Source organism: Mus caroli, chromosome 16, assembly GCF_900094665.2.
Source record: "Mus caroli chromosome 16, CAROLI_EIJ_v1.1, whole genome shotgun sequence".
Classification (NCBI taxonomy): Eukaryota; Metazoa; Chordata; class Mammalia; order Rodentia; family Muridae; genus Mus; species Mus caroli.
Genome location: NC_034585.1, coordinates 58,665,058 through 58,677,554, shown reverse-complemented (window position 1 = coordinate 58,677,554; position 12,497 = coordinate 58,665,058). Strand labels below are relative to the sequence as shown.

The window sequence follows — 12,497 nt, the reverse complement described above, 5'->3', positions numbered from 1 at the left end:
GCTCCCGCTACCCCGGCGCTGATCCGGCCGGATGAGGCCTGTGGTCCTACTCAGGCCGGTTTCTGCTTCCCTAACTAATGCCTAAAAACATAAATTAATCTCAAAATCCTAAGCAGAACATTGGAGACTCCCATCAAATGCTCCTTTGCCATTTGCCACTGCTGTTTGTCATTTCAGTCTCCCAACTCTGTGTGTACAATAAACTTACTCAGCAAAGAACTGCGTGGGAAATCTCCAAAGTCCAGGTGCTAGGAAATATAGCTGTCTGGGAGTTCAGGGCATAGGCTGTCTGGAGATTGAATTATCCCCTAACAATCAAAATGTGTACAAAACCTACTGATGACCGTGGGAAAATTAGATATTTATCCTGCTGGTAAATCTCTCCTATCATTTGCTGTATCATTAAAACTAACCATATAGGTAACAAATCTAGAAATCTGATTGTTTAGTTAAATGTGCTCTCTCCTCCTTCCTATGCTTTCAGAAGCAATGACTTTCCAATATTTCTCTTCATAATTTATTCTCCAGGTCACTGAAAACATCTAAAGAACATCCCAGATGTCTAAATAATGTTTTTCTTTTAGAGCTTTTAGGCACTGACTACTAACCTGCTGCTGGTATTTATAGCACTTACATGACTGCCTTAGTTACGGTTTTACTGCCGTGAACAGACACCATGACCAAGGCAGCTCTGATAAGGACAACATTTAATTGAGGCTAGCTTACAGGTTCAGAGGTTCAGTCCATTATTATCAAGGTAGGACATGACAGCATGAAGGCACGCATGGTGAAAGAGGAGCTGAGAGTTCTATATCTTCATCTGAAGGCTGCTTGCAGAATATTTGTGGGGCAATGGGCTATGCACAGACAGGCTGGTCTCCAGTCGAGCTGAGGTGTGGAACCCCGGGACCCAGTGGTGATAATTCAACTACATGGGACGGGATGGTAAACATTCCCTCAAGTCTCCTGGACGCAAGGCTCCTGTGGAAGTTACAACCCCCACAGCCCCTACAGCCCCACAGCCCCCACAGCCCCACAGCCCCCACAGCCCCCACAGCCCCCACAGGAAAAGCATGTCTAGTAGTCACATAGACAATGTCCCAAGCTTCTGACCTTCAGGCTAGACTCCTATCCAGTTAGTTACCCAGCAGCAGTAAAGATAACAACCCATCATAAGAGGGGCTGCTTGGCCATACCTTACTCTCTCCTCTCCTCATTCTCTCTTCTCACTCTCTTACTCTCTCTTTCTTACTTTCTAGCCTTTCCTCTTTCTCTCTCTTTTCCCCTTCCCTCCTCTTGGCCACGCCCCCCTCTCCCTCTCCCTCTCCCCTTCTCCTCCCTCTCCACCTGCTCTCCTTTCTCCCTGCCTCCCAGAGCACAGGAGCTCTGGCTGGACATAGGCTCTCTCCCTCCCCCTCTTTCCCCTACACCCCCAGTTGCCCACAAATACTGACTTCCAGGCAGCTAGGATGAGGGTCTTACAGCCCACACCCACAGTGACATACCTACTCCAGCAGGGCCACACTTCTAATAGTGCCACTCCCTGGGCCTAGCATATACAAACCATAACAGCGGCCCTGAATCCCATGTCCTTAGTCATCCTGTGACTGTTGATTGTACTGTCTTCATTTGATACTGAGTGGAGTATACCTGGGCACCAAATTACCCTTTTCTCCCAGAGTCAGCTCCAAGACCTCTATTTCCTAGTCTACTACTGGTTAATATCTGTCTGTCTTTCTGTCTGTCTATCAAATATACAAGGACAGTGCCTCCTCTCTTTTCCTACAATAAGCATCTTTGTATGCCAACATTACCACACGTGTCTCCCTCTCATTTATTTCTCAGTACCTTTTGATGGTATTTTCATTTTCATAGTTGTCAACCTTGGTAGTATTCTTTCTGAGGTATTATCTACTATCCAAGACATTATCCTAATATCAGTCTACTGAGTGTTTCTGAATATTGAGGATCAGTAAAGGGTATATTTTGTTTAACTCTATAAAAATATCATTCATTGTACACTTGGGCAGTGTGTTAAAAGTACATTTTTCTTTGTTAGTTCAATTTTCTTATAGGAGTATTACTGAATTTTCCTGGAACAAATGAGATGTAAGCAGCAACTTTCTCTATCCCAGCTGTGCATGGGAGATCTTGAGGTTTTTCTCACCTGTCAGTCACTCTGCATAAAGACCTTCCTCTCTGCAGCCTAAAGAGCCTTTGCTCCAATGTTCACACACTGCTCTTCAGTTCCTTGTTTTGTTTACTCTGTATGGCTTCTATTTCTCCTCCTTGACTTATCTCTTCTGTTTGCCAGAGGAAATATTTCAGAGGTATCAGAGAGTTCTGTATTCTTCTTGGATAGTTTTTAAGGGTAAGCTGCAAATGGAATTTACCTGATATCCACTGGTGCCATCCCGATTTCTGAATGCTGAGATGACCCATTTCTTGGTGTTCCTTTTTCCTTCTGAAGGCTTTTATTTTCTTCCCATATTCTCAGCATAACCTTTAGCAATGATGTAGTGCAGTGCGAGTGTATATGGGGAAGTTTATGCAGCAGTCACAGGCCCCTCTGCACTGCTGTCTGATCTCATCTCATGATAACCTTCCTCTCTTCTCTCCTCTAGCTACACAGCTGTCCCGTTTCCTTGGCTGTGCCTTAGAGACTTTTTAATGGTTATTTCTGCAGTGTAGAATGTGCATCCTTCACACATCTGCTTGGCCCTGTTGTTATTTAGTCTTACTTAAAGTTACATTTCCCACCATGGTGCACCATGGCACAGTACAGCTGAATGAATAGCTTACAAAGGAAGTTCTTTATTTCTGACAAGTGACAGACAGGCTACACATATGCCAGAGACAGTGATAGGACTGGGTTCTTCTGAGGCCTCACTCCAGGACTGCAGAACTTGTTTGTTTTCCTGTTGCTTACATGTTCCTTTCTCTGTGACTGTGTATCTAACCTCTTTCCATAACAATATCAGCTAAATTTGATTAGTGTATACTCTCCAATGATTGGGTTTCAACTCAATTATCTTCTTAAAGAGTCCATTCCAAACTCAGTTCCATGGAAAGACAATGTGTGTTTACCCACCATTGTATAAGGGACTCAGTTTATTCATTGGACTATTCAGCTTTCCATAGCCACTCTCCCTGGTATAATTATGAGAACAAAAGGGTTTGTTAGAGGTGTTAAGACATCCCACCTGGTAGGAGGTGTTTTAAATTGTTAGTGTTTATGTTGTATTCTTTTATTCATTGATACATGTCCAATAACCAGCATATACTAGATGTTACATGAATAATAATGAATGTGGTAGCCTCTTGGATGAGTCATTTCTCTGTTCTATTTCTGGAAAGTTATCCTCGTATTATATTAATTCAACTCCTATTGCCAAAATTCTACATATTATTTTCCCAATTTTGTTAACTGAAATTTTGGAGAAGCTTGATTGATCTTCTGACTCTTATCTTTTGTCCTACTTTGAAGATGAGGGCTAGGGGATATGCTGACCTTTAACCTCCAAATGCTTCTCCCGAACCTTCCGTATTTGAGCATACATGTATTAAATGGCTATGAGCCGTCTTCCTCCTGCTCTTTTATGATATTGAGTGATCCATCTTTGCTGATCTTTCTGTGTTTATTGTGTCATTGTGTTGCCTGAATTGAATTGGCAGTTTCTTCCCAGGCTGTATTTTTGCTGTTTTGGTGTTTGTTTTCTTATATATTGATTAATCATTTCTTGGGAATCCTTGGTTATACCTTTTTAGTTTATAATAAAACAACAATGTACAGGAGGTTTTTTGGAAGCTTTTTCCTGCGAATATCACACTATGATAACCTGGGGCCTAACTCTAGAGTAATAGTTTTCAACCTGTGCATCGTGACCCCCTTGGCAAACCTCTACCTCCAAAAATGTTTGCATTATAATTCATAATGGTAGCAAAATTTCAGTAGCACTGAAAATAATTTTATGACTGGGGATCATCACAGCACGAGAAACTGATTTAAAGGCTTGCAGTATTAGGACCTTTGAGAACCACTGCTCTAGCGGATCCCTTTAAAGTAGAGTGCAAAGTTCTTGGGTTTGAGGAATAGCTCACCACAGCTGCCTTATATCCCCACAAATTACTTATTCCTGTTCCTAGGTGAATAACCTCTGATTTTACATGCTAGGCCAACCTGGAGTACACAGAGTAAGATCAATGATTTTTTTTTTGTCTGTTTTCAATTAGAGTGTTTTTTTCCTATTTTATTTCTATGACTTAAAAGGCAAACACAGTATCTGTTTCTTTCCCTGTCTCCCTATCATTAAAAGAACCAATCATCCCCTAAACCCACTTTCTCTGACTTTCCCATCTTGATTTATCTGGTTTGTTTGCAGTGATAAATGCAAACAAACTATAACTAGGGTCAGAAAACCACCAGTTACTGTATCCTTAGCTAGAGTAAGGCTGGTATGTCATTTCCTTGACTTGGATTGCCTACTTGACTTGTGCCTAACTCTTCTCTTTATTTTCTCCATTATACACAGGTCTGCAATGAAAGCCTTACGCCCCGGAGGGCTCCTCGTGTACTCTACATGCACGCTTTCCAAGGCTGAAAATCAAGATGTGATCAGCGAGATCTTAACTTCTGACAGTAACATCGTACCTGTGGATATTAGTGGGATAGCAAGAACTTTCTCCCAAGACTTCACATTTGCCCCCACTGACCAAAAATGCAGCCTTTTGGTGATTCCTGAAAAGGGCAAAGCTTGGGGCCCAATGTATATAGCCAAACTGAAAAAAGAGATGAGTACAAGAAAAAAGCAAGGCGAATTTTATAAGCCATGCTGATGTGTTATTGAATGCATATTTTCTGAGCTCACCACATGTTAGTTGTTAGGTGTAGCTCTTTGCTACTCTGCCTTAGTTCCAGGAATGGACCGAGCTACCACCTCCCACCCAGCTTCCTTTGAATCCACGCACGCACACACACACACACACACACACACACACAAACACACACATGGCTATTCCTTTTCAACTTACCTTCTTGGCACAATTGCTGCGTGCTGTTATCTCCCGCCTGGAGAAGCATGCCCTTATCAGTATTCTTAGTCCACATCTCCCACCCACCCTAAACTTTAGTTGCTAAACTCCCCTGACCACCCGTCTATAAGAGCAGCTTGTATGGCCACTCCATTTTGAGATCTCACATGGCTGGACAACTTTTCTCCATCAGAAGACCAGCAAACTCTGTCTCTCCTTCCTTGTGTCTGTCTTTTTTCCTCCAGGGACCTAGAAGTTTCACTTATTCCTTCCACCCAACAATTGGCCCATGGCTTCTTTACTGACAGATCAAGAACCAATTGAGGAACAGGATAGCATCAGAACCACCCCTACAGTTAGTATTTAAATACTTACAGAGCCACTTTCCCTAGGGCCATTTGGATCCTGTTTCGTTAGTATTTCAGCCTCAATGAGCATAGGATTAAGAAATTTCCAGGTATAATTTTGCTCCTTGAAATATATGTATAGTGATGATTTAAAGTAGGACAGATGGTGTTGGATCTGTATAATAATTTTTTGTCTTTTAATTGGGATTTTATAGATAAATTAGAATACTGAGTTCTGTGCATAAAATGTTTAGGACCGTATTCTATAACATGAGTGTTTTAAATCTTTCCATTAAAAATGTGTATTTGTCAACACTTTTACTGTTGCCTCATCAATTCTGCAGAATCTTTTAGTAGGAATAATTGGTATTTGAAGGCTAACTTCTTAAGCAGCACAATTTCTAGTTCTAGCAAAATAGGTTTCTTGTTTGCAGAGTTGTTTTGTGTTAAGTTAAGGACTGTCTTCTGTTTACTGCAAAGGGCAGTGACTCTGTTGACACCAGCTTGATTTCTCCCCATTTGCTTTGATTCACAAATACAAACGGAAAGGGTAAATTATGTTCAAAGGCCTTCAGAACAGCAGATTCACACACACGCACGCATTTGACTTTCGACATTCAGCTTGTAGAATAATGGAGTCTATCCAGCCGGCTATAAAGCAAGCACTTGAAACAAAACCAGAATGATTAATAACGGCAATAACTGAACTATATTTGGAGTGTTTTGTTACATAATTGCAGTCATAATGAGTACTACAGAATCTGATTATCTTACAGTTGCAATCTGCAGTGGCTTTTTATTTCACTTGCTTATAAAATGTTATCTGAGAGTGTGATGTCACATATTAATATAGAAGATGCCTAATAAGAGTCAATTCTTCATTACCAAGACCCCAAGCCATTCAGAGTGGTCTCTACTTACACATATCCCAAGAATTTTGTGTGTACTTCTATATTTATACTTAGGATTTTTTATAATCAATTTTCAATCAAAATTTTTTCTTTAGAAATGCTTCAGTTGGATCCAAACATTTTTCCAACTATTAAGAAAAATCACAGTGGCAGACATGGCGCTGCACACCTGTAATCACAGCATTTTGGGGTCAAGGTGGAAGAATTACAAATTCAAGTCAGCCTTGGCTGTCTAGCAAGACCCTCCTCAAGGATGATGTAGGGAGGAGAGAGGGAAGGGGGGGAAGGCTAGAGCAGGAGAGAAAATCACAAAGCATACTTGAAATTGGAAATTAGCTTTGTATTTTCATTAAGATTTATTTATTTTTATCTTATTTTATATGTATAAATGTCTTGGCAACATGTATGTCTGTGTACCATGTGCATACCTGTTGCATAGGGAAGTCAGAACTAGACATCAGATCCTCCAGAACTGAGATATATAGATGGTTTTGAACCACCATATAGGTGCTTGGAATCAAACCCTGGTCTTCTGTATAAGCAACAAGTGCTGTTAACTGCTGAGCTATCTCTCAAGCCCAAAAGTAGCTTAAAAAAAAATCACCTGTGGAAGCACAAAATTCCATGGATTCAGAGTGGGAGTGTTTTGTTCTAGTCATTAAGCTAGTCAGTACATACTTTTTGTTTTGCACATCTGTGTAACTGGAGTCAAATGAATGACAGTCTAGGAAAAATCATCTTCCTACCTTTGTTCATGACAATATCTTAAAATATATCTGGCCAGTGTGTTTATAGTAAATGTTTATCTCTTGGGCCTATCTAATGTATTCAGTTAATACAGAAGATTAATGATAGAAAAAGGGTTTTGTTTGTTTGTTTGTTTTGTTTTAGTTGGAAGTAGTATTTGTATTTCTGTTTGAATTCCTGTCTTTGGATTCTGTAGTTTTAAAAGTGTGTTTGTATAAGTGAACCACAATGTAAAGCTTCACAGTATACACACAGTTGTGTGTGTTGAATGTCATTATTTTTCCAGTATCATGTCATGATACTTCAAATGAACACTAGGTTTGGTATTGGACTTGATTATCTTGAGATTGATGAAAATATATGTCTTAATACATATATTCATCGACTTTATTTTTAAGATGATTGTTACAAAACAGCAAACATTTATTGAGCATTAAATGCTTGATTGAAGTCTTTATGATGCCTTTTTTGACCTTTATAACTGTGGCCAGGAATGGGGGTGATGGGTGTCAGTCATCAGCCTTTGGGAGGGAGAGGCCTGCCAGTGACTGGCCACAAAGGGAGACATAGTCTCAAAACAAGCAACCAACCAAATGAGCAGCCACTGGTAATGAGTTTGTATTCCTCTCTGTAAATTCGGGAAGCAAAGCCCAGTGTTATCTGTTTGTCAAGGACACTGCCAACGCAAGAAGAGACCTCAGATGCGAGCTGGCTCCATTGCCAGCCCTTCCTACTCTCACTGTGTTGTCTCACTCAGTATGGATTGTATGATCTTCAAGATTAGTGGCTGCCTTTATGCCTATTCTCCACTATTCAGTTTTCTGTTTATGCACGGTTCTCTATTCCCAGAGCATCAAGTACAGATCATCAGAGCTTGATCAGTACTTGGGAAAGAAAAGGCTTTGAAATATTTCAGTCCTATTCGGAGGAAGTATGCCTTGTGATTGTTATACTAAGGATTCTTCCATGGAGGCATTTTGTGCCTCCCTCTCTGTTATGCATGGTGAGCTGAAGAATGGATATTTGGGCAGCCTTGCAATGTCAACCAAAAACTGAGAAGTAATAGATGCTTCTTTCTGTGGCATGAAGTCACTTTCAAAACAGCTTCATAAAATTTAGGTCACCTACCAACACATTAACTGCTCCTGCCATCAGCACACTGAACAGCCACTACTTTCACAAATAGACTAAGAATAAATGTAATGCATTTAAATGGTTTGTACTGAATTTTTAAAGCATAAGACACTATTTGTGGTTTGGAGTCAAGGTAGCCTACTATTCTTTATCCCATTACATATATCCATTTAGCCTTATACTTAAATTACATATTATTCCCCTAGTGGTACTGTAAAAAAAAATATGCTTTCATATAATGTAGGTAGGTATAAAAAATGACTACCTGAATACATGGTACATGAATAAATAATCAAGGCCTAATAGACCTTTCTTCAAGAAGCCTGTATACCTGGTGAGAAGCACCGGGTCATCTGCATAGGCTAATGTAACTCATCTAAAATACAAGAGAATATCCGAATGCATGGTGACAATTGTATTACATGCCAAGAAGTCCTTTGATGCAATTGAATGGGGCTACTTGTGTTATGTGCTGGGTAAATTTGACTTTAGGGACAAATAGAGCAGATAGCACAATTTATTTTCAACTCCTTTATTTGGTTCAAATCAATGGTTTACAATCTCCCTTCCCTGGCTTATTACTGCACTGGGGTTGGAAGCAAGGATAAGACCCATTTCTAATGTTCCTCTCCAGGCTGACAGTGATACTTACAATCTCACCCAATCCCAGGGGCACCTACAGAACACTCAGATGGAAGCTTATAAGTTAAATACTACATGCTGCTAGTCTACAAGTGGTGAGAGCCCTAACACCATCTATCCTGAAGAAATTAACTGGAATGTCAGGATTTCAGTGGTGTCAGGATGCAAAGTCAGTGGGAGAGAATCAGAATTATTATCTTGACACAATAGTTTCTACAAACATGACAAGTGACATTTTATAATAGAATTCAAACATAGAAAGACTTGATTTGGGATTCTCGTAATGACCAAGCAAAACATCACACTCAAAAATGGACCCAGTAATCCAGTGCTGATTTAAAAAAAAAATGTAAAGTGAGTTTCATTAAATCTAAGGAAAATTAAAGCTTAGTAGAATTTGTACCTCTTTAAAATTTAATTCAGTAACTCTAATATTAAATTCCATACCTCTGTAACTTTTTATAAATGAAGAAATTCATTTCCTTAGGCATGTAAGACCGCAGAGTCACTATGAAACCCTAGGATAGCATTTGCTACCTCAGGGAAACGATTCTTTGCCTCATTGGAAGCCATTTAATGGAATACGTCATGACTCAATTAAGCTGGCTATGGCTTGTCAAAAGGAATTTTCCACTGCATATTGCTACAGAAGAGCCTATTAAATGTGACTAACTACATCCCACAACAGGATAAACAGAGGCCAAAAATGTATAGTTCACTGAAGAAGAAATAGAACCATAGCACCCAGCGTAATCTAGTTTAAAAACAAAAAATCAAAACAAAAACAAAAACAAAGAACCCAGAAGGGAATAAAATTGTAAGAATAGGCAAATTCCAGAGGTATTAGTGAGTCCAGAAGGGGGGAAAAAGTGGGACTAATCTTGTGCTATTTTGTAATTGTTTATGTAGAAATCTTCTTCACATATTTATCCAAACAAGGTATTAATTACTTTTCCAAAATGCTACATGAGGATAAGGGCTAGAGAAATGAGATGGCCAGAGGCTGTGGGCTGACTCATTCCTGATGCTGGGAGGGAAGGATTGCAGAATTTACCGCTACTGACTCACAAAAGGACGATAGGGGTATGGTGATGACAGCTATCTTTAATGTCATTTGCACATACTCTCTGGCATTTTTAGTCACGAATAGGAAGTATAATTAGTTGTATCATATGGCACAAGATAGATATTTCTCTTTAATTGATCATAAAAAAAAAAGCTAGATTGCAAGTCCTAGGCTGTACCAAATGTGTTTCACAAATACAGGAGACAGACCCAGTATAACTATGTGTTCTTCAATAAAAGGTTTCTCTGTCAGCAAGGCACACTAACATGCAACTATACCCAGACATCCAAGAAACCAACACAGGAAGATCATCTGAGCTTAGACCAGCCTAAGCAACAAAGACAGTTTCAAAAGCAGATCTCTTTGTATATTGGTTTGTCTTAGATTCCAGTACAGATAGCAGTTTCTCCCTCTGTATGAGACTGCAACTAGCCCATGTATGTTATTTTTTAAGATGCAGTTATTTATATACTATTTATATATAATATATATTATGTAACTATGTATATGCAAGTATGTTTGTGAGAGACAATATGACTATGTGTATTTAGGTGAAGGCACCCATGGAAGCTAGAGATATGGGATCGCCTGGAATTAGGGTTAAAGACGATTATCACCTGCTAAATGTAGATGCTGGGAACAAAACTTGGATTCTATGGAAGACTAAATAGCCTTTACTGCAGAACTGTCTCTCCAGACATGCATGTGCTCTTTTGAGCTACCTGGTTAATCTGTAGCTCAAATATACATTTACAGTTACATATACAACTAACGTGGTAGGTTCCTTTTCTATTCAAGTTATTTAGTTCACAGAAGCAATTGGATGTAATGTGTGAAGAGGTGATTGCTGTAACAGGTTGAAGACCTGACCATCAGTCTGGGCAGTCTCTTATCTTGAGTTGGTGAAAGGGGGTATTAGCAGCAAGGGAAGCTGCAATAAAACAGGACTGATATTACTACCAGAAAGCCATTACAGTTTCCCATACCAGTTAGGTGTTCTCTTATGGTTTGCATTGCTGTGAACAGACACCATGACCAAGGCAACTCTTATAAAGAAAACATTTAGTTGGGGCTGGCTTACAGGTTCCAAGGTTTAGTTCATTATCATCAAGGCAAGAGCATGGCAGCATTCAGGCAGGCATGGTTCCAGGAGGTGCTGAGAGTTCTACATCTTCATGAAGGCTGCTAGAAGACTGGCTCCCTTGTGGTTAGGAGGAGGGTCTCATTGCCCAACCCCACAGTGACACACTTCCTCTAACAGGCCACACCTACTCTAACAAGGTCATACCTCCTAGTAGTGTCACTCCATGGGTCAAGCATATTCAAACCACCACAGGTGTGGACTATCTGTCTGGGCAACTCTATTCACTGAGGATTTTATTGTCAATCTAAAATCTTCCGAGAGCTCCTCGATTTAACATCTCTCTGGACAATATTTTTAATATTCTACTTTTCTGATTCCTTGATTTCATCTGCCTCTTGGCTTCTATCTCCATTAGATTCAGTGAATCATGTCTGTATATCCCTAGAACTTGGCAGTATCTAAGCCATACTGTCCAGTGGCCCTTTCTGCATTCTTAACCTCTCACCTTCCAGTCTGCTGTCGGATACTTCACAATCTACTATTTTCTTTTGTGGTGGTCAATGTGTCCTTTCTACAACAAAATTATATTGGCTTCCCTCAATGATAGCTTGTGATCAGGATGTGTAAGCCCAATGAACCCTTTCCTCCCTAAGTTGCTTTTGGTGGTTTGGGTCAGTGTTTTATTACCACAGTGGAAAGCAAATGAGGACATCTCCAACACACACCCAGACACACACTCAAACACACACATACCACACACATACATATATACACAGATTGCATTATTCTACTTTTTTCATCAAATTTGAATAATCCTAATGAAGACACCAAATTATTACAATGGTTAGTGTCCCGGCTCATTGGTTGTATTGCCCTTTAAACAATTTGCCATGGCCTCTGTATATATTAGCTAGATTTTTTAGTAGGGAGTTTGATGGTATTTTTACAAAAGGGTCTAGATATTTTTCTTTTTTTCAATATAAGCAAATAATTATATACTTTCACAGTTTTATACACTACATCCTGATTATAGTTTTTTTATTCCCTACTCCTCCCAGTTTCTTGTCAGAAAGGATCCACTTCCTTTCTGTCTCACATTAGAAAAGAATAGGCTTCTTAAAGACAACTAGACATGTCAAAATAAAACAGAATAAAAATGAAACAACAAAAACCAAAAAGCCTATCATATCGAAGGTGGACACAGCAATCTATCAGGAGGAAAAGAGCCCTAAGAGCAGGAACAAGAGTCAGAAACCCACCTGTTCTCACAACCAGGAGTTCCATAAAAATACTAAACTAATAGCTATGATATATATGCACAGGACCTGGTATACCCTCATGTAGGCCCTGTGCTTGCTGTTTCAGGCTCTGTGAGTTCATATGCACCTGGCTTAGCTGATTCAGAGGGCTGTATTCTACTGGGATCCTCCAGCCCCTTTAACTTAAGAATCTTTCCTCCTACTCCTCACGATCCCTTTAGCTTGGAGGAGAGGGATTTGATGGAGATCCCCAATTTAGGCTCTTTCACCATAATA

The 12,497-nt window shown here is 39.7% G+C and overlaps 1 protein-coding gene across 1 annotated transcript in view; it reads left to right on the top strand.

Annotated features, from left to right (window-relative positions):
* The window catches only part of Nsun3 (NOP2/Sun RNA methyltransferase 3), a 47,372-nt gene extending 39,882 nt beyond the window's left edge, over positions 1 to 7,490 (top strand). The window contains exon 6 of the mRNA XM_021185123.2: positions 4,533 to 7,490. Coding sequence (XP_021040782.1) covers positions 4,533 to 4,836 — 304 coding nt within the window. The 3' untranslated portion in view covers positions 4,837 to 7,490. The remainder of the gene's footprint in view (positions 1 to 4,532) is intronic.
* The last annotated feature ends 5,007 nt before the right edge of the window (positions 7,491 to 12,497 follow it).